The following is a 26,980-nucleotide window of genomic DNA, read 5'->3' on the forward strand; positions in this document are numbered from 1 at the left end:
AGGGAGAGACTAAAGTCACATAGATACTGACTCCTGGTGGACACTAGGGCAGTAGGGAGATAGAGAGACTAAAGTCACATAGATACTGACTCTTGGTGGTGGACACCAATTCTGTAGAGTGAGGGAGAGACTAAAGTCACATAGATACTGACTCCTGGTGGACACTAGGGCAGTAGAGAGATAGAGAGGCTAAAGTCATCATAGATACTGACTCTTGGTGGACACTAGGGCAGTAGGGAGATAGAGAGAATAAAGTCACATAGATACTGACTCTTGGTGGACACTACGGCAGTAGGGAGATAGAGAGACTAAAGTCACATAGATACGGACTCTTGGTGGACACTAGGGCAGTAGGGAGATAGAGAGGCTAAAGTCATCATAGATACTGACTCTTGGTGGACACTAGGACTAAGACAGACACAGCACAGACCAGACACAGACACAGCACAGACCAGACACAGACACAGACCAGACACAGCACAGACCAGACACAGACACAGCACAGACCAGACAAAGACACAGACACAGCACAGCACTGACCAGACACAGACACAGCACAGACCAGACACAGACACAGCACAGACCAGACACAGACCAGACACAGACCAGACACAGACACAAGGTATAGCGACTAAGACAGACACAGCACAGACCAGACACAGACCAGACACAGACCAGACACAGACACAGGGTATAGCTACATTTCCGGTAGTGTGAGAACAAAGGTATGGCACACAAAGCACAGACACAGAACAATGTAGAAACAGAAAGAAGCAGAGGCGATACTTACATTTGCAATATTCCTGTGTGCTGGAGGGGTTGGAGGAGGTGGTCCAGGTGTTTGTCTTACAGTGAGAGGAGGGGTGCTGGGGGGGGCAGTAGTTCACACAGGGGTCCCACGAGTGGGGGTTGTCACTCTTCTGAACCTTCACTGAAACACAGAGTGGAAGAAGAGGAGAGAAGTGTGAAACACAGAAACGTGTGAGGAGAGGAGAGAAGTAGCAGTCTAGTAGTAGTATAGTGGTAGTATAGTAGATTCCCAGAAGTATAGTAGTAGTATAGTAGTAGTATGGTAGTCGTTTAGTAGTCTAGTAGTCTAGAAGTAGTATAGTAGTAGTCCAGTAGTATAATAGTAGTCTAGTAGTAGTATAGTAGTAACATAGTAATAGTATAGTAGTCTAGTAGCAGTCTAGAAGTATAGCAGTAGTATAGTAGTAGTCTAGTAGTAGTCTAGTAGTCTAGTAGTAGTCCAGTAGTATAGTAGTAGTCTAGTAGTCTAGTAATAGTATAGTGGTAATATAGTAGTAGTTGAGTAGTAGTAGTAGTCGTCCAGTAGTATAGTAGTAGTCCAGTAGTATAGTAGTAGTCTAGTAGTAGGCTAGTGGTATAACAGTATAGTAGTACTCTAGTAGTAGTCTAGTAGTAGGATAGTAGTATAGTAGCAGTACAGTAGTAGTCTAGTAGTAGGCTAGTGGTATAGCAGTATAGTAGTACTCTAGTAGTAGTCTAGTAGTAGGATAGTAGTATAGTAGCAGTACAGTAGTAGTCTAGTAGTAGCAAAGTAGTAGTATAGTGGCAGTATAGTAGCAGTCCAGTAGTATAGTAGTAGTATAGTAGCAGTCAAGTAGTATAGTAGTAATATAGTAGTATAGTAGTTGTATGGTAGTAGTACAGTAGTAGTATAGTCGTGGTATGGTAGTATAGTGGTATTATAGTTGTAGTCCAGTGGTATAGTAGTAGCACAGTAGTAGTATGGTAGTGGTGTAGTGGTAGTATAGTTGTGGTATAGTAGTATAGTAGTAGTATAGTTGTAGTCCAGTGGTATAGTAGTAGCATAGTAGTAGTATGGTAGTAGTGTAGTAGTAGTACAGTAATAGTCTAGTAGAATAGTAGTGGCCAGGTGGAAGTGTAGTTGTAGTATAGCAGTAGTATAGTAGTAGTATAGCAGTAGTATAGTAGTATAGCCATAGTCTAATGGTAGTCTAGTAGTGGTATAGTCTAGTAGTAGTCTGGCAGTACAGTAGCAGTATAGTAGTAGCATAGTAGTGGCCAGGTGAGAGTGTAGTAGTAGTATAGTAGTAGTATAGTAGTAGTATAGCAGTAGTATAGTAGTAGTCTAGTAGCATAGCAGTAGCATAGTAGTAGTCTGGTAGTATAGTAGTAGCATAGCAGTACTCTAGTAGTAGTCTAGTGGTATAGTAGTAGTATAGTAGTAGTATAGTAGCATAGTAGTAGCATAGTAGTAGTCTGGCAGTATAGTAGTAGTATAGTAGTAGTATAGCAGTGGTCTAGTAGCATAGCAGTAGCATAGTAGTACTCTAGTAGTAGTCCAGTGGTATAGTAGTAGTATAGTATCAGTACAGTAGTATGGCAGTAGTATAGTAGCAGTATAGTAGTAGTATAGTAGTAGTATAACAGTAGTATTGTAGTAGTATAGCAGTAGTATAGTAGTAGTGTAGTAGCATAGCAGTACTCTAGTAGTAGTCTAGTGGTATAGTAGTAGTATAGTAGTAGTCCAGTAGTATGGTAGTAGTATAGTAGTAGTATAGTAGCAGTCTAGTAGTGATATAGTAGTATAGTAGTATATCCATAGTCTAGTAGTGGTATAGTAGTAGTATAGTAGTATAGTAGTAGTCCAGCAGTAGTCTAGTAGTATAGTGGTAGCCTAGTAGTAGTCCAGTGGTATAGTAGTGGTCTAGTAGTAGTCTAGTAGTAGCCTAGTAGTATAGAGTTAAATGTCCATTTCACTGCACAGAAACACATAGATGTTTTTATTTTATTAATCAGGTGACAACTATTTTACTGCTGTACCTTCAACCAGTCTGAAATAACACCGACCCACCTGGACTGAACTGGAGCGTTTGGAGTGAACTGGAGTGTTTCCAGTCCAGTGGTTGACAGTTTACAACTAATCAAAATATTGTCGTATTTAGCCGAGCTGGCTCTGGCTCTGGCAGTGGCTGTGGCTCTACAGCCAATGTGTGGCATGATTTTCGGGCGCTACTCTGTTCTGCTCTGTTCTGTTATAAAAGACTAAATGAAGACAGGCTAAGCCCCATCTTCCTCTCTTTACTCTCTCTCTCCCCCTCTCTCTGCTGCTCTCTCTCTCCCCCTCTCTCAGCCTCTCTCCCCCTCTCTCAGCCTCTCTCCCCCTCTCTCAGTCCTTCTCTCTGCATCTCTCTCTCTCGCTCTCTCTCTCTCTCTCTCTCTCTCTCTCTCCCCCTCCCCCCTTCTCGCTCTCTCCCTCTCCCCCTCTCTCCCGCTCTCTCTCTCTCTCTCCCTCTCCCTCTCTCTCTCCCTCTCTCTCCCCCTCTCTCTCTCTCCCCCCCTCTCTCTCTCTCTCTCTCTCCCTCCTTGTAATTACCAGTGTGCCTATGTCTTCAGACAGACAGGGACTGCATTAGTTAGTCATAGTGAGCTCCGGCATTGTTCCACATAACAATTCATTTTCCAATCACTTGGTATTAAGGCAGGCCATTATCTCAGTAACAGGACAGGAGCAGACCTCACAGGTCTATTAAAGAGGGATTTAGCATTGGCATTATTAATGTTGTGAGGAGATGAAGAAACACCTCCGGGACAGTACAACGCAACAGAACTGGCGTTTCATAGGGCTTCATTCATTGTCTCATTAGCCAACTGTGTGAGTAGGCCACCTGATGTCAATGTAATGCCTTTATTTACAAGATAGGCACTGGGAGGAGGGAGTATAAGAGTCCCATTTTAAAACAAACTACAAGTTATAAACGCTTGTAGAAAACATAATGTATTGATGAGCACACTATAGAGTAGTTTTATTCTCGGTTCCCATTGTGACCGATGGGAACATACATTGCTATGCCTGTAATAAAATTAACATACAGTACATTTAACTCTATTCATCAGCCCCAATATCTATATACCCTAATGACCTACACCCCCCTGCAATGTTACCCCATAGGGTTAGGGAACCCTAACACCCACATGCTAACATACCCCATAGGGTTAGGGAATCCTAACACCCACATGCTAACATACCCCATAGGGTTAGGGAACCCTAACACCCACATGCTAACATACCCCATAGGGTTAGGGAACCCTAACACCCACATGCTAACATACCCCATAACACCCACATGCTAACATACCCCATAGGGTTAGGGAACCCTAACACCCACATGCTAACATACCCCATAGGGTTAGGGAACCCTAACACCCACATGCTAATATACCCCATAGGGTTAGGGAACCCTAACACCCACATGCTAACATACCCCATAGGGTTAGGGAACCCTAACACCCACATGCTAACATACCCCATAACACCCACATGCTAACATACCCCATAGGGTTAGGGAACCCTAACACCCACATGCTAACATACCCCATAGGGTTAGGGAATCCTAACACCCACATGCTAACATACCCCATAGGGTTAGGGAACCCTAACACCCACATGCTAACATACCCCATAGGGTTAGGGAACCCTAACACCCACATGCTAACATACCCCATAGGGTTAGGGAACCCTAACACCCACATGCTAACAGTCAGATTTTGTAGCTACTGTATGCAGGAATCACTTGCTGATTTAAAACACTAAAGAAAAACCCTGGCATGAATAGGTGTGTCCAAACTTTAGACTGACACTGTATATAATAAGTTAGAGCCAGTGTATTTTGCCATGGGTCACAAATGTGACCGCTAAGATATTTTCATATACCACAAGCATCATAGATTTAATGTATTAAAACAATGTAGGCACATATGTAAACTAGACACTTTAAACATATTTACAAATGAAATATTTAAAACATGTCAACAATGTATTTTTAAATGTTTTAAAGTACACCTCAGAGATTTCTGCTTGCGGTCTTGTGGCCATTTTGAGAAATCCTATGAAACTTCTCCAAATCATACTAAACACTGTAATGCATGACTTGTTTGTTGATGAGTACAAGTTTAGCTTTCTCTAGAGTCTGTTTTTCTTCACTAGTGTAACCAATGGGATTAAATGGGTTGATGCTGTTAATCAGACCAATACATTAAAACATGACAATGAATCATATATGTAAAGGAACAGATATGTCAATCACTGAGCTGTGGTGTACAGTACATTCGGAAAGAATTCAGACTCCTTGACTTTTTCCACATTTTGTTACATTACAGCCTTATTCTAAAAATAAAAATGTACACAGTTAAATCTACATGCAATACCCCATAATGACATCACAATACCCCATAATGACGTCACAGTACCCCACAATGACATCACAATACCCCATAATGACATCACAGTACCCCACAATGACATCACAATACCCCATAATGACATCACAATACCCCATAATGACATCACAATACCCCATAATTACAAAGCGAAAACAGGTTTTTAGACATTTTTGCACATTTATTACAAATAAAAATGTGAAATACCACATGTTCATACGTTTTCAAACCCTTTACTCAGAACTTTACTGAAGCACTTTTGGCAACAGTTACAAGTCTTCTTGGGTATGACATTACCAGCTTGGCACACCCGTATTTGGGGAGTTTCTCCCATTCTTCTCTGCAGATCCTCTCAAATTCTGTCAGGTTGGATGGGGAGCATTGCTGAACAGCTATTTTCAGGTCTCTTCAGAGATGTTAGATCGGGTTCAAGTCCAGGCTCTGGCTGGGCCACTCAAAGACAGTCAGAGACTTGTCCCGAAGCCACTCCTGCATTGTCTTGGCTGTGTGCTTAGGGTCATTGTCCTGTTGGAAGGTGAACCTTGGCCCCAGTCTGAGATCCTGAGCGCTCTGGAGCAGGTTTTCATCAAGGATCTCTCTGTACTTTGCTCAGTTCATCTTTCCATCGATCCTGACTAGTCTTCCAGGGCCTGCCGCTGAAAAGCATCCCCACACCATGATGCTGCCACCACCATGCTTCACCGTAGGGATGGTGCCAGGTTTTTTCCAGACTTTAGGTGCCTTTTGACAAACTCCAAGCGGGCTGTCATGTACCTTTTACTGAGGAGTGGCTTCCCTCTGGCCACTCTACCATAAAGGCCTGCAGAGATGGTTGCCCTGCTGCAGAGATGGTTGTCCTTCTGGAAGGTTCTCCCATCTCCACAGAGGAACTCTAGATCTCGGTCAGAGTGACCATCGGGTTCTGGTCACCTCCCCGACCAAGGCCCTTCTGCCAAGATTGTTCAGTTTGGCCAGGCGGCCAGCTCTAGGAAGAGTATGATTCCAAACTTCTTCCATTTAAGAATGATGGAGGCCACTGTGTTCTTGGGTACCTTCAATGCTGCAGAATTTTTTAGGTACCCTTCCCCAGATCTATGCCTCGACACACTGTGGCTCGGCGCTCTAAGGACAATTCCTTCGACCTCTTTGCTTGGTTTCAAGGGGCCTGAAATCTTTCCGAAGGCATTGCATCGTGGGGTAATACTGTAGGGGGAAGTGATGTCACAGCAAGGGAGGATACAAATAAGTAGCTTTAAAACGTTAGGAGAGGATGCGTTAAAATCAATGGAATGTTTTCCTTCTCTCCCTTTCTCAGTATGGCTTCTCTAAATTAGGTCACACACACACACACACGCGCAAACACACACATGCACACACACACGTACACACACACACATACACACAAACACACAAACACACTTACGCAAGAAAGCACACACACACGCAAACACACATGCATGTGCACGCACACACACGTACACGCACACACACACGCACACACACACACACACGCACACACACACACACACACACACACACACACACACACACACACACACACACACACACACACACACACACAGTACATTCTCCCCTAGTAGGATACAGCGGTAGTGGCAGCGGCTGCTACAGTAGTGGAGATATGAATCCTCAAGGTTTTAACTCTCTCATGAAAGCCAAGGAGAAAACAGAACTTTGGAAAGGAGTGTTATTTATTTTGGTAATAAACCACCCAATCCAGTGAGTGCTAATCCTGCCTTGCTGCTCTGCTCTGCAGCTCAGGGTAAGCTCATCTGGTAGTGGTAGCTACTGTAGGATTCTCTGGGAACACACACGCATACAAACACATACAAACAGACACACACACACACACACACACACACACGCACACGCGCGCACACACACACACACACACACACACACACACACACACACACACACACACACACACACACACACACACACACACACACACACACACACACACACACACACACACACACACACACACTCTCCATTGTGAGAGTGACTACACCAGCCAGATATGATGACCAGAGAGTCAGCTACACATGCTGAAGTGACAGTTGAAAGCTCAAATCTCATAAGAAGATTAGAACAGGCTTTTATTTTTTTTAAGGCGACGTCAAACGTTTAATCAACTATGAGGTGAGAAGGACACGGTTCATGGTGTGAAGTTATATCACAGCTCTGATTTGTGTTGTGGATGTTAGAGAAGACAGGAGTGAAACAAATAACCTGAACAACAACAGCTAACAGGGCAATGGAGGTTGTCATCACGTAATCACACAACCCTGTAGTATCTACCCTGTAGTATCTACCCTGTAGTACCCTGTAGTCTACCCTGTAGTACCCTGTAGTTTCTACCCTGTAGTATCTACCCTGTAGTATCTTCCCTGTAGTACCCTGTAGTATCTACCCTGTAGTTTCTACCCTGTAGTTTCTACCCTGTAGCACCCTGTAGTATCCACCCTGTAGTATCTACCCTGTAGTTTCTACCCTGTAGTACCTACCCTGTAGTATCTACCCTGTAGTATCTACCCTGTAGTTTCTACCCTGTAGTAGCTACCCTGTAGTAACTACCCTGTAGTAGCCTGTAGTCTCTACCCTATAATAGCTACCCTGTAGTATCAACCCTGTAGTATCTACCCTGTGTTCAAGCTCATGAAAACTGTAGTATAGACCCTGGATGTTTCTCAGTATGCATACTACCGTGCTCCACACTCTCATGCTCCAAGTGAATTCTCAGAGGACGTTCTCTTGAGTACGTTCTTGTGAGGACGAGAGTGTGGAGAACACATAAAACATGACATTTGTGATGCACTCCCCCTATTGTATTACCTCACGATGAACCTCCCCCTATTGTATTACCTCACGATGCACCTCCCCCTATTGTATTACCTCACGATGCACCTCCCCCTATTGTATTACCTCACGATGCACCTCCCCATTCACTGAACCTTCTTCCAGTCAGTACAATGACAATAGAGACGAAACAAGATATACACAAAGCATACGTTTTACTTCATAACTAACAGATACTGTAGCTATATGTGAATTGTAATAATCTAGCTAACCAGCCAGTTAAAAAGACAAATAACCTTCAATTAATGTTATGAAACATAGATGTCAATTAATCGTGGGTAGCTAGCTACCAATTAATCGTGGGTAGCTAGCTACCAATTAATTGTGGGTAGCTAGCTACCAATTCTTTGTGGAAAGCTAGCTAGTCAATAGTAGCAGTTAGCGAGTTTTTGCCTTTTGCCTATAGTGTGCAATCTACGCACACGACAGTGGGAATTGTAGGCATGTAAACATGCCAAAATGAACACAGAATGTATTTATTAACGTTTTCAAGATGCAATATTGTAGTCAGGCAACATATGAGATGTGAATGGGCAACATTTATTTCCAAAGTCTGAGTTCATTTTCTCTCGCTTCAACTCAAATAATGGCCACCATTGATTTCAAGAAATGTTGCGTCGTATTTTTAAGTGTCCGGGTGTCACGATCGTCGTACGAACTGGAGATACACTCAGACCAACATGCAGCGTGATTTGGGTTCCACAGGTTTAATAAAGGAAACTCACAAAAAACAATCCGTGCTCACAGGCAACAACACACAAACAAGATCCCACAAAACACAGTGGTGAAATGGCTGCCTAAATATGATCCCCAATCAGAGACAATGATAAACAGCTGCCTCTGATTGGGAACCATACCAGGCCAACATAGAAAACAATGCATTAGATCACCCACCCTAGTCACACTCCGACCTAACCAAAATAGAGAATAAAAGGCTCTCTATGGTCAGGGCATGACACCGTGCTCCATTTCGCATACTTTGATTTGGACTCATGCTACAGGTCTGGTCTGCTCAAGTCTGATGTGCTCAGGTCTGATGTGCTCTGATCTGATGTGCTCAGGTCTGATGTGCTCAGGTCTGATGTGCTCAGGTCTGATGTGCTCTAGTCTGATGTGCTCTAGTCTGATGTGCTCTAGTCTGGTCTGCTCTAGCCTGGGCTGCTCTAGTCTGGTCTGCTCTAGTCTGATGTGCTCTAGTCTGATGTGCTCAGGTCTGATGTGCTCAGGTCTGATGTGCTCTGGTCTGATGTGCTCTGGTCTGATGTGCTCAGGTCTGATGTGCTCAGGTCTGATGTGCACTAGTCTGATGTGCTCAGGTCTGGTCTGCTCAGGTCTGATGTGCTCTGGTCTGATGTGCTCTAGTCTGATGTGCTCAGGTCTGGTCTGCTCAGGTCTGATGTGCTCTGGTCTGATGTGCTCAGGTCTGATGTGCTCAGGTCTGGTCTGCTCAGGTCTGATGTGCTCTGGTCTGATGTTTTCTAGTCTGATGTGCTCTAGTCTGATGTGCTCAGGTCTGGTCTGCTCAGGTCTGATGTGCTCTGGTCTGATGTGCTCAGGTCTGATGTGCTCAGGTCTGGTCTGCTCAGGTCTGATGTGCTCTGGTCTGATGTTTTCTAGTCTGATGTGCTCAGGTCTGATGTGCTCAGGTCTGATGTGCTCAGGTCTGATGTGCTCTAGTCTGATGTGCTCAGGTCTGATGTGATCTGGTCTGATGTGCTCAGGTCTGATGTGTTCTAGTCTGATGTGCTCTAGTCTGATGTGCTCTGGTCTGGTCTGCTCAGGTCTGATGTGCTCTAGTCTGGTCTGCTCAGGTCTGATGTGCTCTAGTCTGATCTGCTCTAGTCTGATGTGCTCTAGTCTGGTCTGCTCTAGTCTGGTCTGCTCTAGTCTGGTCTGCTCTAGTCTGATGTGCTCTAGTCTGATGTGCTCAGGTCTGATGTGCTCAGGTCGAATGTGCTCTGGTCTTAGATAGTTAGCATCCAAAGCAGGAATGGATGCATGAAATATGTCATGGTTGTGCTATAAATGCAAACACTTTGCTTTTTGTACATATTACACGGCAGCAGGGCTCTCAGTTTTCTACATCTGACTGAGATTTTATGATTTTTTTTATGGCTATGTGCATCTCTGATTAAATCTTGTTCTCAATGTAATACTCATGGGGAACCATTAAGTTCAGCACAGCTAATTAAAACAACTGACGGCAAGTTAGATCACAGGACTGTCCCTGATGACGGTATGTTTGTGTGTGTGTGTGTGTGTGTGTGTGTGTGTGTGTGTGTGTGTGTGTGTGTGTGTGTGTGTGTGTGTGTGTGTGTGTGTGTGTGTGTGTGTGTGTGTGTGTGTGTGTGTGTGTGTGTGTGTGTGTGTGTGTGTGTGTGTGTGTGTGTGTGTGTGTGTGTGTGTGTGTGTGTGTGTGTGCGCGTGTGCCTGTCTGTCTGGTATAGTCTAACTTTACTATCATTTTAGGTTCCAAAAGTCCTCACAAGGATAGTAAAACGAGGAAAACTCTGACAAGTGTGGATATTTTGCAGGTCACCATTAGGAAAAATACTATATTAGGCTCAGGGGTTAGGTTGACAGTTAGGGCTACAATTAGGGTTTGGGGTTAGGGGTTAGGGTTAGGAGTTTGGGGTTAAGGTTAAGGGTAGGGTTAATGTTAAAGGTTAGGGTTAGTTTTAGGGTTAGGGACTAGGGGTTAAGGTTAGGGTTAAGGGTAGGGTTAGTTTTAGGGTTAGGGGTTAGGTTTAGGGTTAGGAGTTTGGGGTTAAGGTTAGGGTTACGGGTAGGGTTAATTTTAGGGTTAGGGGTTCGTTTTAGGGTTAGGGGTTAGGGAAACTAGGGTTTTCTTTGTTCCCCTCTTGGACAGTAAAATCAACGTGTCCTCACTCACCAGTGTCCTGGGGTTTGCTGGGCAGTCTGCTGTGGTGGGCGGGGAGGATCTCTAGCTTGGCCTGGTCTGAGGTGCTGGCTAATAGCTGTGTGGCCTCCAGGACTGAACAGTGCTCCGTGCTGGTCCCATCGATGGACAGGATGTGGTCTCCTATATGGAGGGCTCCACTCCTGATACATAGAGAGCGAGGTGGGGAGCGAGGTGGGGAGGAGTAAGAGGGAGACAGAGAGAGGAGGGTGAGGGTGGGGGGGGGAGTGAGAGTGGGGAGAGAGAAAGAGATTCACAAAGAATTCGAAAACAAACCCAATTTTGATAAACTCCCATATCTACTGGGTGAAATACCACAGTGTGCCATCACAGCAGCAAGATTTGTGACCTGTTGCCACAAGAAAAGGGCAACCAGTGAAGAACAAACACCATTGTAAAGACATATTTATGTTAATTTATTTTCCCTTTTGTACTTTAACCATTTGCACATTCTTACAACAAAGCAAAAAGACATAATGACATTTGAAATGCCTTTATTCTTTTGGAGTGTAATATTTACTGTTCATTGTTTATTTCTCATTTGTTTATTATCTATTTCACTTGCTTTGGCGATGTTAACATATTTTACCCATGGCAATAAAGCCCCTTGAGTTGAATTGAACTGAATTGAATTGATAGATAGAGAGAGAGAAAGAGAGAGAGAGAGAGAGAGAGAGAGAGGGAGAGAGAGAGAGAGAGAGAGAGAGAGAGAGAGAGAGAGAGAGAGAGAGAGAGGGAGAGAGAGAGAGAGAGAGAGAGAGAGAGAGGGAGAGAGAGAGAGAGAAAGAGAGGGAGAGAGACCTATAATATGACATTTGGATTGTCTTTATTGTTTTGAAACTTCTGTATGTGGGGTGCAGAGTAGCCTAGTGGTTAGAGCGTTGGACTAGTAACCGGAAGGTTGCAAGTTCAAACCCCCACTGCTGCTCACTGCTTTGCTGAACTGTATACGGTATCTGTTGAATGAAATGATGTGATAGGGAGACTGTTGATCTGTGATAGGGAGATTGTTGATCTGTGATAGGGAGATTGTTGATCTGTGACAGGGAGACTGTTGATCTGTGACAGGGAGACTATTGATCTGTGATATCTGAGATAGGGAGATAGTTGATCTGTGATAGGGAGACTGTTGATCTGTGATAGGGAGACTGTTGATCTGTGACAGGGAGACTGTTGATCTGTGATAGGGAGACTGCTGATCTGTGATAGGGAGACTGCTGAATTGTGATAGGGAGACTGTTGATCTGTGATAGGGAGACTGTTAATCTGTGATAGGGAGACTGTTGATCTGTGATAGGGAGACTGTTGATCTGTGATAGGGAGACTGCTGAATTGTGATAGGGAGACTGTTGATCTGTGATAGGGAGACTGTTGATCTGTGATAGGGAGTCTGTTGATCTGTTTGTCAGATTGTGGATGCAGTAAGGAGAGCGTGTCTCACCTGTCCACCACTCTAGCTGTGGGTCTGACAGCTCACCTGTCCACCACACTAGCTGTGGGTCTGTCAGCTCACATGTCCACCACTCTAGCTGTGGTTCTGTCAGCTCACCTATCTACCACTCTAACTGTGGGTCTGTCAGCTCACCTGTCCACCACACTAGCTGTGGTTCTGTCAGCTCACCTATCTACCACTCTAACTGTGGGTCTGACAGCTCACCTGTCCACCACACTAGCTGTGGGTCTGTCAGCTCACCTGTCCACCACACTAGCTGCTTTGATCCTGTCGATGACGATGACCTGCTTGTTCCTGTGGGTGGCGGTTGTCAAGGTGATACCGAGAGCTGCCCCCGGTGATTTGGCGATCTCCACCAATAGGGGACCAGATGCATTCATCACAGTATCTGAAAGGCACAAATTAAGATTGAATTGAATACAGTTGCGTTAGTATTGGTAGAACAATTATCACAATGTTCATGCAATGCTCGTGCACTTCCTTTTGATAATTAGTCAGAAAAAAGCTGTTCCACAGTACAGGGTTTTAACAATGTTTTAGTGCCTGCAACTGTATGATGAGAATGATATGGCATTCAGAGTCCACCTCCCAGAAAGTTATTATAATCAGGAGTTAACAGCAGGAACATGGGACAATTATCAGCCATTATAGTCCAGGGCAGTTCGGTTCAGGCCCTCGAGGTACAGAAGTACCGCTGCTTTCCTTTTTCACCTGGAAATAATTGGTCAATTATTGTCATTAATTGTCCAGAGAGGTCTGACTCAGTCTCTGATTAGAGGGGAAGCATGAAAACCAGCAGTACCGCAGCCAGGAAAATACAGATATTGATTCATGCTTTTGTACACTATACTCAAAGTTGGTTGTAATATTCTGTGGTGGTAGTTGGTTGTAGTAATATTCTGTGGTTGTAGTTGGTTGTAGTAATATTCTGTGGTGGTAGTTGGTTAGAATATTCTGTGGTGGTAGTTAGTTGTAGTAATATTCTGTGGTGGTAGTTGGTTAGAATATTCTGTGGTGGTAGTTGGTTATAGTAATATTCTGTGGTGGTAGTTGGTTGTAATATTCTGTGGTGGTAGTTGGTTGTAATATTCTGTGGTGGTAGTTGGTTGTAGTAATATTCTGTGGTGGTAGTTGGTTGTAGTAATATTCTGTGGTGGTAGTTGGTTGTAATATTCTGTGGTGGTAGTTGGTTGTAATATTCTGTGGTGGTAGTTGGTTGTAGTAATATTCTGTGGTGGTAGTTGGTTGTAGTAATATTCTGTGGTGGTAGTTGGTTGTAATATTCTGTGGTGGTAGTTGGTTGTAGTAATATTCTGTGGTGGTAGATGGTTGTAATATTCTGTGGTGGTAGTTGGTTGTAGTAATATTCTGTGGTGGTAGTTGGTTGTAATATTCTGTGGTGGTAGTTGGTTGTAATATTCTGTGGTGGTAGTTGGTTGTAGTAATATTCTGTGGTGGTAGATGGTTGTAATATTCTGTGGTGGTAGTTGGTTGTAATATTATGTGGTGGTAGTTGGTTGTAATATTCTGTGGTGGTAGTTGGTTGTAATATTCTGTGGTAGTAGTTGGTTGTAATATTCTGTGGTAGTAGTTGGTTGTAGTAATATTCTGTGGTTGTAGATGGTTGTAATATTCTGTGGTGGTAGATGGTTGTAGTAATATTCTGTGGTGATAGATGGTTGTAATATTCTATGGTGATAGATGGTTGTAATATTCTGTGGTGATAGATGGTTGTAATATTCTATGGTGATAGATGGTTGTAATATTCTGTGGTGGTAGATGGTTGTAGTAATATTCTGTGGTAGTAGTTGGTTGTAATATTATGTGGTAGTAGATGGTTGTAATATTCTGTGGTGATAGATGGTTGTAATATTCTATGGTGATAGATGGTTGTAATATTCTGTGGTGGTAGATGGTTGTAATATTCTGTGGTGGTAGTTGGTTGTAATATTCTGTGGTAGTAGATGGTTGTAATATTCTGTGGTGGTAGTTGGTTGTAATATTCTGTGGTGGTAGTTGGTTGTAATATTCTGTGGTGGTAGTTGGTTGTAATATTCTGTGGTGGTAGTTGGTTGTAGTAATATTCTGTGGTGGTAGATGGTTGTAGTAATATTCTGTGGTGATAGATGGTTGTAATATTCTGTGGTGGTAGATGGTTGTAGTAATATTCTGTGGTGGTAGATGGTTGTAGTAATATTCTGTGGTGATAGATGGTTGTAATATTCTGTGGTGATAGATGGTTGTAATATTATGTGGTGGTAGTTGGTTGTAATATTCTGTGGTGGTAGTTGGTTGTAGTAATATTCTGTGGTGGTAGATGGTTGTAATATTCTGTGGTGGTAGTTGGTTGTAATATTATGTGGTGGTAGTTGGTTGTAATATTCTGTGGTGGTAGTTGGTTGTAATATTCTGTGGTAGTAGTTGGTTGTAATATTCTGTGGTAGTAGTTGGTTGTAGTAATATTCTGTGGTTGTAGATGGTTGTAATATTCTGTGGTGGTAGATGGTTGTAGTAATATTATGTGGTAGTAGTTGGTTGTAATATTATGTGGTAGTAGATGGTTGTAATATTATGTGGTAGTAGATGGTTGTAATATTCTGTGGTGATAGATGGTTGTAATATTATGTGGTAGTAGATGGTTGTAATATTCTGTGGTGGTAGTTGGTTGTAATATTCTGTGGTGGTAGATGGTTGTAATATTCTGTGGTGGTAGATGGTTGTAATATTCTGTGGTGATAGATGGTTGTAATATTATGTGGTAGTAGATGGTTGTAATATTCTGTGGTGGTAGTTGGTTGTAATATTCTGTGGTGGTAGATGGTTGTAATATTCTGTGGTAGTAGTTGGTTGTAGTAATATTCTGTGGTTGTAGATGGTTGTAATATTCTGTGGTGGTAGATGGTTGTAGTAATATTATGTGGTAGTAGTTGGTTGTAATATTATGCGGTAGTAGATGGTTGTAATATTATGTGGTAGTAGATGGCTGTAATATTCTGTGGTGATAGATGGTTGTAATATTATGTGGTAGTAGATGGTTGTAATATTCTGTGGTGGTAGTTGGTTGTAATATTCTGTGGTGGTAGATGGTTGTAATATTCTGTGGTGGTAGATGGTTGTAATATTCTGTGGTGATAGATGGTTGTAATATTATGTGGTAGTAGATGGTTGTAATATTCTGTGGTGGTAGTTGGTTGTAATATTCTGTGGTGGTAGATGGTTGTAATATTCTGTGGTGGTAGTTGGTAGTAATATTCTGTGGTAGTAGTTGGTTGTAATATTCTGTGGTGGTAGATGGTTGTAATATTCTGTGGTGGTAGTTGGTTGTAATATTCTGTGGTGGTAGTTGGTTGTAATATTCTGTGGTGGTAGCTGGTTGTAATATTCTGTGGTGGTAGATGGTTGTAGTAATATTCTGTGGTGGTAGATGGTTGTAGTAATATTCTGTGGTAGTAGTTGGTTGTAGTAATATTCTGTGGTGGTAGATGGTTGTAGTAATATTCTGTGGTAGTAGTTGGTTGTAATATTATGTGGTGGTAGATGGTTGTAATATTATGTGGTGGTAGATGGTTGTAGTAATATTCTGTGGTGGTAGATGGTTGTAATATTCTGTGGTGATAGCTGGTTGTAATATTCTGTGGTAGTAGATGGTTGTAATATTATGTGGTAGTAGTTGGTTGTAGTAATATTCTGTGGTGGTAGATGGTTGTAATATTCTGTGGTGATAGATGGTTGTAGTAATATTCTGTGGTGGTAGATGGTTGTAATATTCTGTGGTGATAGCTGGTTGTAATATTCTGTGGTGATAGCTGGTTGTAATATTGGATGACAGGGAATGGTTGTTGGAGGAGTAAAAGACAACAACGGCTGTTTCCACTGTCTCATTTTTTAACCACAGATCTGCAGCTAGCTAAGCGTATTTACCATTTACCACACACTGTACTCAATAGGGGGCTTACTTTCAGCGGATTTGATATATACGAAGAGAACACGCAAACTTTTGTGAACAAGTTAGTCTGTTGTGTCTGCCTGGGACCCAGTCCCAGTACATAATTCTACCATGTCAGAGAACCCTGTCTAAAGGAGACTGGGGGGAGTACTTCTCCCTGTTCCAGGCTTAGTGGGCGTGGCAAGGTGTTACAGATTGTTCTGGAAAAATCTCATTTGCAACTGGCAACACTGGGTAGCCACTTTACCCTCAATACTGAGAGGAGATGAAGGGTCACCAATCTGCCACTCAGCCAGACAGAAAACCTGCTATTTGAGATTCACAATTAAAACAAAACAAGGAGAGAGCCCCCCTTACCACAGAGAGTAGCAGGATTGTCACTTAACTTTTGACTTCTGTCTGAGAAGATCGAACACTATGTTTCTGCAGAGCAGAGGTATTTTTTTTCAATCTGAAGTTGAAGTCTACCAGACGCCCCTCTCCAGGAAAGACATATTACCACATGAATATTACTACATGAATATTACTACATGAATATTACCCAATGAATATTACTATATGAATATTACTACTTGAATATTACCCCATTAATATTACTACATGCATATTACCCCATGAATATTACCACATGAATAATACCCCATGAATAGTACCCAATGAATATTACTACATGAATATTACTACATGAATATTACTACATGAATATTACTACATGAATATTACTCCATTTAACATTTCAGTGAGGTGAAACAAACAATTTTAAAAAATTAAACAAAGTAAACATTCAGTCTGAATGCCAGACAACGAACAGTCAGTATAAATTATTTTATTTATTTAATTATTACTTATTTATTTATTTTCTGCAGGAGAGTTTTCTCTGATGGAGTATATCATATCTATGGTTTCTCTTACCCATGATAGAGACGTCATACTCGATCTGGAAAAGGGCCTCCTGACCACACTGGTTGAGCACAGTGAGGGCATCTCCATGGTTGGCACTGTGGAGAGGTACCCCATCAACACTCATCAGACGGTCGCCTGGCTTCAGAGTGCCCTCTCTACAGGGGGACATGGTACAGGGACAGGGACAGGGACAGAGAGAGCGAGGGAGAGAGAGAGAGAGAGAGAGACAGAGAGAGAGAGAGAGAAAGAGAGAGAGAGAGAAGTGAGAGAGACAAACAGGGAGAGGAGAGACAGGGAGAGGAGAGAGACAGGGAGATGAGAGAGACAGGGAGAGCAGAGACAGGGAGATGAGAGAGACAGGGAGAGGGGAATCAGGGAGAGGAGAGACAGGGAGAGGAGAGACAGGGAGATGAGAGAGACAGGGAGATGAGAGACAGGGAGGGTAGAGAGACAGGGAGGGTAGAGAGACAGGGAGAGGAGAGACAGGGAGATGAGAGAGACAGGGAGGGTAGAGAGACAGGGAGGGTAGAGAGACAGGGAGAGGATAGAGAAAGAAAAGGGGAAGAGAGGGGCAGAGATGGGACACTGTTGTTTGGTTCAATAAACAGGGATAGATGAATTAGTATATCCAGGTTTTGTTCCTGGCCATGTGACCTAACCAGGAACAATCAGGTGAAAATATGTTATACAAGACACACATAGATGCACAGATCCTTTTTACAGGACAATCACAAACCCATGGCTTTTGTTTTTGATGTATGTGAAAGGTAAAGCAAAGCAAAAAAAACCTTTACAAATGTTACTCAAAAAACTGTCACATTAGACATTTTGTAAATGAATATGGCTTCTATCCAACCAAACTATTAAGGAATTCTACACAACTTAAGATCCTGGCGACAAGTATTATTGGAAGACAACCACAGTCATGGAGACAGCAGATACAGAGAAACATTGACTGAACCAAAGGCACAGAGAGGAAAGATGCCTCAGACAGCTACACCCTACAGTCTTGTGGGTCAAAGGGGGAGGGAGTGTGTGTGTGTGTGTGAGAGAGAGAGAGAGAGAGAGAGAGAGAGAGAGAGAGAGAGAGAGAGAGAGAGAGAGAGAGAGAGAGAGAGAGAGAGAGAGAGAGAGAGACAGAGAGACACAGAGAGAGAGAGAGACAGAGAGAGAGTGGAACAGAGAGAGAGCAAGACAGAGAAAGAGCGGGACAGGGGAAGAGAGAAAGAGCGGGACAGGGGAAGAGAGAGAGAGCAGGACAGATATAGTGCGGGACAAAGGAAGAGAGAAACAGAGAGAGAAGGATGGGAAAGAAGGACAGGGACAGAGGGAGTGGGGAGAGGGAGGAGAAGAAGAAGAATTGCATGTTCTGTTCCAGTTTCTGCAACCTGTCACATGGTATTTAAGGGGCCGCATCTCAAACAATGTTCTGTAACTACATTCTGACTATCTTACAAATGGCAGAGAAAACCCAAGCAGCATTTCCATTCCCTCTGCCAAGTGGCACACTGAATAAATCCAGTTTCATTATGGCAGGAAGAGAGCACTCTGTTAGATCTCCTCTCTTCTCCTCTCCTCTCTTCTCCTCTCGCTCTCCTTCTTCCTCTCTTCTCTTCTCCTCTCCTCTCTTCCCCACTTTGCTCTCCTTCTTCCTCTCTTCTCTTCTCCTTTCATCTCCTCTGTTCTCCTCTGTTCTCCTCTCTCTCCTTCCTCTCTTCTCTTCTCCTCTCCTATCCTTTCCTTCTACCTCTCCTCTCTTCTCTCTTTTCATCTCCTTTCCTTTACCTCTCCTCTCTTTTCTTCTCTTGTCCTCTCATCTCTTGTCCTCTCTTCTCCTCAACTCTCTTCTTTTCTCTTCCCCTCCTCTCTACTCCTCTCTTGTCCTCTCTTCTCCTCTCATTTCTTCTCCTCTTCTCTCTTCTCTCTTCTCCTGTCATTTATTCTCCTCTTCTCTCGTCTCCTCTCATTTTGTCTCCTCTTCTCTCTTCTCTCCTCTTCTCTCTTCTCCTCTCCTCCTTTCTTTTCCTTTCCTCTCATCTCCACTGTCTCTACTTCTACCTCTCCTCTTCTCGCTTCAATTCTCCTCTCCTCTCCTTCTACCGCTCCTCTCCTCTCTCCCCCTCTTCTCCGACATTTCTCAGCTGGCTTATTTTACAATTGGGTGGGAAGAGAGGAAAAAGGGAAAACACATGCATATGTAACGAGCGCCAGACAAAATATTCAGGAGACATATTCATATATTCAATATCCCTCTCAGCCTAACAGAACAAAGTTAACACAGGCTCTCAGATGACACCAGTAGTGCACTACATTTAGATCCTATATAGTGTACTATATAGTGTACTATAAAATAGCTCGATATTTACTGAACTGCAGCTGACCCTGTGCCACTTCTCAAAAATACGTATTGTATCTCGTGGTAGAAATGCTCAAGACAACATTTCTGACATACCAAAGCTAGACAAAATAAATAAATATTGTATTTCATTTTAAATGCGGAATAGGATGCCATATAGGACTCAGGTGTTCCACCATACCTGTCTGCAGGGCCTCCCGGCCGGACGTATGTCACCACCAGGGGGCGTGATTTGTTCCAGTCTTCGTGTGAGCCCCCTGAAACGTCACGTGAAACAGACCCAGTGAGGAAGCGGTTTGGTAATACGCTTCTCGCATTACTTTCAATAGGGCCTAATTTACCTAAAAAAAAACATCTGCATGAAAACATTGTGAAGCATATAATGGAAGCATCAGACTGTGTGGTCATATTTTACTCTGTTTCGCTACTCCTTTCAGACGCTGACAGCTAAAATATAATCTTCCACGCTAACTGTGCTGTTAATCTCGGATTGATTTCCCCTACAGCCCAAATGACTCACTATTTTATTGGGCTGTGGATGGCGATGTTAGGAAATTAGCCATTCCAATTGGGGACACTGTTGAGACTACTGAGGCTAGCTTAAATCAATTTGAGTGTGCTTCTTTATGGGTTAGGGTTAGTGACTGGAACATAGTCAAATTAACCAGTAGAAGACAAGAAGGAAACAGGATCTGTGACACAGTATAATATACATAGTATAGTACCTCTCATGACGAAGCCGAAGCTGGTGCCTTCTTTGTGCAAACATATCTCGATTGTCTTGGAAATCACACCTGATGTGCTGTCTGGTGCTGAAGGAGAGGCAGAGAGCCAGAGAGAGAGAGCGAGAGAGAAAGAGGGGGGGGGGGGGCGGGGGGGGAGAGACATGGCAAGAAGGGCATTCTATGCCATCAAAAGGAACATAAAATTCAACATACCAATTAGGATCTGGATAAAAATACTTGAATCAGTGATAGAGCCCATTGCCCTTTATGGTTGTGAGGTCTGGGGTCCGCGCACCAACCAAGACTTCACAAAATGGGACAAACACCAAATAAAGACTCTGCATGCAGAATTCTGCAAATATATCCCGTGTGTACAACGTAGAACACCAAATAATGCATGCAGAGCAGAATTAGGCCGATACCCACTAATTATCAAAATCCAGAAAAGAGCCATTAAATTCTACAACCACCTAAAAGGAAGTGATTCCCAAAAACCTTCCATAACAAAGCCATCACCTACAGAGAGATGAAACTGGAGAAGAGTCCCCTAAGCAAGCTGGTCCTGGGGCTCTGTTCACAAACACAAACAGACCCCACAGAGCCCCAGGACAGCAACACAATTAGACCCAACCAAATCATGAGAAAACAAAAAGATAATTACTTGACACATTGGAAAGAATTAACAAAAGAACAGAGCAAACTAGAATGCTATTTGGCCCTAAACAGAGAGTACACAGTGGCAGAATACCTGTCCACTGTGACTGACCCAAACTTAAGGAAAGCTTTGACTATGTACAGACTTAGTGAGCATAGCCTTGCTATTGAGAAAGGTCGCCGTAGGCAGACATGGCTCTCAAGAGAAGACAGGCTATGTGCACACTGCCCACAAAATGAGGTGGAAACTGAGCTGCACTTCCTAACCTCCTGTCCAACATATGACCATATTAGAGAGACATATTTCCCTCAGATTACACAGATCCACAAAGAATTCGAAAACAAATCCAATTTTGATAAACTCCCATATCTACTGGGGGAAATTCCACAGTGTGCCATCACAGCAGCAAGATTTGTGACCTGTTGCCACGAGAAAAGAGCAACCAGTGAAGAACACACACCATTGTAAATACAACCCATATTTATGCTTATTTATTTTATCTTGTGTCCTTTAACCATTTGTACATTGTTAAAACACTGTATATGTATATATAATATGACATTTGTAATGTCTTTATTGTTTTGAAACTTCTGTATGTGTAATGTTTACTGTTAATTTGTATTGTTTATTTCACTTTATATATTCACTTTATATATTATCTACCTCACTTGCTTTGGCAATGTTAACACATGTTTCCCATGCCAATAAAGCCCTTGAATTGAATTGAATTGAGAGAAAGGTACAGAGAGAGACAGAGTGAGATAAAGAGAGAAAGGTACAGAGAGCGAGACAGAGAGAGAGAGGTACAGAGAGATAAAGAGAGACAGAGAGATAAAGAGAGACAGACAGAGAGAGTGAGGTACAGAGAGATAAAGAGAGAAAGATACAGAGAGAGGGATAAAGGTACAGAGAGATAAAGAGAGAAAGATACAGAGAGACAGAGAGAGATAAAGAGAGAAAGGTACAGAGAGAGAGATAAAGGTACAGAGATGTACAGAATGGTAAAGGTAGTGAGAGACAGACAGAGAGAGGGATAAAGGTGCAGAGAAGTACAGAATGGTAAAGGTAGTGAGAAACAGACAGAGAGAGAGATAAAGGTACAGAGAAGTACAGAATGGTAAAGGTAGTGAGAGACAGACAGAGAGAGGGATAAAGGTACAGAGAAGTACAGAATGGTAAAGGTACAGAGAAGTACAGAATGGTAAAGGTACAGAGAAGTACAGAATGGTAAAGGTAGTGAGAGAGGGATAAAGGTACAGAGAAGTACAGAATGGTAAAGGTAGTGAGAGAGGGATAAAGGTACAGAGAAGTACAGAATGGTAAAGGTACAGAATGGTAAAGGTACAGAGAAGTACAGAATGGTAAACGTAGTGAGGCATATGAATGATGTAGCCGCCGTTAAATCACAGGTTTTACTGGGCTCGTCCCCAGTAACCGACAGACAGCAATGATACATAGACAGAACATTATTACAAATCTGTAAGGTCATGCAGAATTGGTTAGGCTTGTAAAGTTCAAATGACAGTGTTAAATGTCTGTTTTACTAGAATGGCAGACCCGGGAACACATTTTTTTTATTTTTTTATTTTTTTATTTTACCTTTATTTAACCAGGCAAGTCAGTTAAGAACAAATTCTTATTTTCAATGACGGCCTGGGAACAGTGGGTTAACTGCCTGTTCAGGGGCAGAACGACAGATTTGTTCCTTGTCAGCTCGGGGGTTTTGAACTCACAACCTTCCGGTTACTAGTCCAACGCTCTAACCACTAGGCTACCCTGCCGCCCCGGCAGAGATGTATTATTGGCAACACTGATATCATACTGGCAGACCAGGGGCCTGTAGTATCTGATAACTGGGGCCTGTAGTATCTGATAACTGGGCCTGTAGTATCTGATAAATGGGGCCTGTAATAGCTGATAACTGGGGCCTGTAGTACCTGATAACTGGGGCCTGTAGTACCTGATAACTGGGGCCTGTAGTATCTGATAACTGGGCCTGTAGTATCTGATAACTGGGGCCTGTAGTATCTGATAACTGGGGCCTGTAGTATCTGATAACTGGGCCTGTAGTATCTGATAAATGGGGCCTGTAATACCTGATAACTGGGGCCTGTAGTACCTGATGACTGGGGCCTGTAGTACCTGATAACTGGGGCCTGTAGTACCTGATAACTGGGGCCTGTAGTATCTGATAACTGGGCCTGTAGTATCTGATAACTGGGCCTGTAGTATCTGATAAATGGGGCTTGTAATACCTGATAACTGGGGCCTGTAGTACCTGATGACTGGGGCGTGTAGTACCTGATAACTGGGGCCTGTAGTACCTGATGACTGGGGCCTGTAGTATCTGATAACCTGGACCTGTAGTATCTGATAACTGGGGCCTGTAGTACCTGATGACTGGGGCCTGTAGTATCTGATGACTGGGGCCTGTAGTATCTGATAACTGGGGCCTGTAGTACCTGATAACTGGGGCCTGTAGTACCTGATGACTGGGGCCTGTAGTATCTGATGACTGGGGCCTGTAGTACCAGATAAAAGGGGCCTGTAGTATCTGATAACTGGGGCCTGTAGTATCTGATGACTGGGGCCTGTAGTACCTGATAACTGGGGCCTGTAGTACCTGATAAATGGGGCCTGTAGTACCTGATAACTGGGGCCTGTAGTACCTGATAACTGGGGCCTGTAGTACCTGATGACTGGGGCCTGTAGTATCTGATGACTGGGGCCTCTAGTACCTGATAACTGGGGCCTGTAGTATCTGATAACTCGGGCCTGTAGTACCTGATAACTGGGGCCTGTAGTACCTGATGACTGGGGCCTGTAGTATCTGATAACTGGGGCCTGTAGTATCTGATGACTGGGGCCTGTAGTATCTGATAACTGGGGCCTGTAGTATCTGATAACTGGGGCCTGTAGTATCTGATGACTGGGGCCTGTAGTACCCGAAAACCGGGGCCTGCAGTACCGGATAACTGGGGCCTGTAGTACCTGATAACTGGGGCCTGTAGTACCTGATAACTGGGGCCTGTAGTACCTGATGACTGGGGCCTGTAGTACCTGATAACTCTGGCCTGTAGTACCTGATGACTGGGGCCTGTAGTACCTGATAACTGGGGCCTTCAGTACCTGATGACTGGGGCCTGTAGTACCTGATAACTGGGGCCTGTAGTACCTGATAACTGGGGCCTGTAGCACCTGATGACTGGGGCCTGTAGTATCTGATGACTGGGGCCTGTAGTACCTGATAACTGGGGCCTGTAGCACCTGATGACTGGGGCCTGTAGTATCTGATGACTGGGGCCTGTAGTACCTGATAACTGAGGCCTGTAGTATCTGATAACTGGGGCCTGTAGTACCTGATGACTGGGGCCTGTAGTATCTGATGACTGGGGCCTGTAGTACCTGATAAATGGGGCCTGTAGTACCTGATAACTGGGGCCTGTAGTACCTGATAACTGGGGCCTGTAGTACCTGATGACTGGGGCCTGTAGTATCTGATGACTGGGGCCTCTAGTACCTGATAACTGGGGCCTGTAGTATCTGATAACTGGGGCCTGTAGTACCTGATAACTGGGGCCTGTAGTACCTGATGACTGGGGCCTGTAGTATCTGATAACTGGGGCCTGTAGTATCTGATGACTGGGGCCTGTAGTATCTGATAACTGGGGCCTGTAGTATCTGATAACTGGGGCCTGTAGTATCTGATGACTGGGGCCTGTAGTACCCGATAACCGGGGCCTGCAGTACCGGATAACTGGGGCCTGTAGTACCTGATAACTGGGGCCTGTAGTACCTGATAACTGGGGCCTGTAGTACCTGATGACTGGGGCCTGTAGTACCTGATAACTCTGGCCTGTAGTACCTGATGACTGGGGCCTGTAGTACCTGATAACTGGGGCCTTTAGTACCTGATGACTGGGGCCTATTGTACCTGATAACTGGGGCCTGTAGTACCTGATAACTGGGGCCTGTAGCACCTGATGACTGGGGCCTGTAGTATCTGATGACTGGGGCCTGTAGTACCTGATAACTGAGGCCTGTAGTATCTGATGACTGGGGCCTGTAGTACCTGATGACTGGGGCCTGTAGTATCTGATGACTGGGGCCTGTAGTACCTGATGACTGGGGCCTGTAGTATCTGATGACTGGGGCCTGTAGTATCTGATGACTGGGGCCTGTAGTACCTGATGACTGGGGCCTGTAGTACCTGATGACTGGGGCCTGTAGTACCTGATAACTGGGGTCTAGACTAAGGAAAAGAGAAAGCTTCCACACACACCAATCAACCACAAATCAATCAATCAAATCAAGCTGCTCCTACCTGAAGGGGGCAGTTCATACTCTACTTCCAGCACCACTCGTTCTCCCACGTTCTTCAACAGACTGATGATTTCTTCATGTCTCAGCTTGGTCAGGTTGATACCATTGACTGACTTGATGTAGTCGCCAACGTTCAGCTGATCACTCCTGTTAGACAGGATCATAAAGACATTCAGTATTATCTAGCTGATAACCTTTAGGCTTTAGGATCTACGACAGATAAATAACAAGGTGTTGGTTCATATCTATAATGTTAAACAAATTTAAAATTAATACTTACATAATCAATAACAATCAAATTCTGTAGTATGGCAACTATAAAACTTCTGTATATCTTGTCAGTGTCTTTCTACAGAGAGTCAACATATGTTCATTTAGATGGTAATTAGGAATGTTATTTATTTTCTCTCCCCCTTGGCACACACGCACGCACGCACGCACGCACGCACGCACGCACGCACGCACGCACGCACGCACGCACGCACGCACACACACACACACACACACACACACACACACACACACACACACACACACACACACACACACACACACACACACACACACACACACACACACACACACCTTGGGGCTTGGTAATTTGGCACAATGATGCCTATCAAAAATATATTACCAACCCAGCAGTAGTCTCCTCGCTTCAGGGAGAAAACATATTTCAGGACAAAACATTCTATTTCATATATTCTACAAAACAACATTCTGGTTCCATTATATTCTACAACACAACATTCGGTTTCCATTATATTCTACAAAACAACATTCTGGTTCCATTATATTCTACAACACAACATTCTGGTTCCATTATATTCTACAACACAACATTCTGGTTCCATTATATTCTACAACACAACATTCTGGTTCCATTGTATTCTACAAAACAACATTCGGTTTCCATTATATTCTACAAAACAACATTCTGGTTCCATTATATTCTACAACACAACATTCTGGTTCCATTATATTCTACAACACAACATTCGGTTTCCATTATATTCTACAAAACAACATTCTGGTTCCATTGTATTCTACAACACAACATTCTGGTTCCATTATATTCTACAACACAACATTCTGGTTCCATTATATTCTACAACACAACATTCTGGTTCCATTGTATTCTACAAAACAACATTCTGGTTCCATTGTATTCTACAAAACAACATTCTGGTTCCATTATATTCTACAACACAACATTCGGTTTCCATTATATTCTACAAAACAACATTCGGTTTCCATTATATTCTACAACACAACATTCGGTTTCCATTATATTCTACAACACAACATTCTGGTTCCATTATATTCTACAACACAACATTCTGGTTCCATTATATTCTACAACACAACATTCTGGTTCCATTATATTCTACAACACAACATTCTGGTTCCATTATATTCTACAACACAACATTCTGGTTCCATTATATTCTACAACACAACATTATGGTTCCATTATATTCTACAACACAACATTCGGTTTCCATTATATTCTACAACACAACATTCTGGTTCCATTATATTCTACAACACAACATTCTGGTTCCATTATATTCTACAACACAACATTCTGGTTCCATTATATTCTAC

The 26,980-nt window shown here is 43.2% G+C and overlaps 1 protein-coding gene across 1 annotated transcript in view; it reads right to left on the reverse strand.

The window, feature by feature from the left end:
- The window catches only part of LOC139412688 (glutamate receptor-interacting protein 2-like), a gene marked incomplete at its 5' end in the record, with an annotated part of 110,889 nt that overhangs the window by 78,738 nt on the left and 5,171 nt on the right, over positions 1-26,980 (reverse strand). Inside the window, 7 exons of the mRNA XM_071159349.1 lie at positions 791-931; positions 10,985-11,154; positions 12,705-12,852; positions 17,323-17,468; positions 19,851-19,926; positions 20,395-20,481; positions 25,374-25,519. Coding sequence (XP_071015450.1) covers positions 791-931; positions 10,985-11,154; positions 12,705-12,852; positions 17,323-17,468; positions 19,851-19,926; positions 20,395-20,481; positions 25,374-25,519 — 914 coding nt within the window. The remainder of the gene's footprint in view (positions 1-790; positions 932-10,984; positions 11,155-12,704; positions 12,853-17,322; positions 17,469-19,850; positions 19,927-20,394; positions 20,482-25,373; positions 25,520-26,980) is intronic.

The sequence above is a fragment of the Oncorhynchus clarkii genome, chromosome 7 (assembly GCF_045791955.1).
Source record: "Oncorhynchus clarkii lewisi isolate Uvic-CL-2024 chromosome 7, UVic_Ocla_1.0, whole genome shotgun sequence".
Taxonomy (NCBI): domain Eukaryota; kingdom Metazoa; phylum Chordata; class Actinopteri; order Salmoniformes; family Salmonidae; genus Oncorhynchus; species Oncorhynchus clarkii.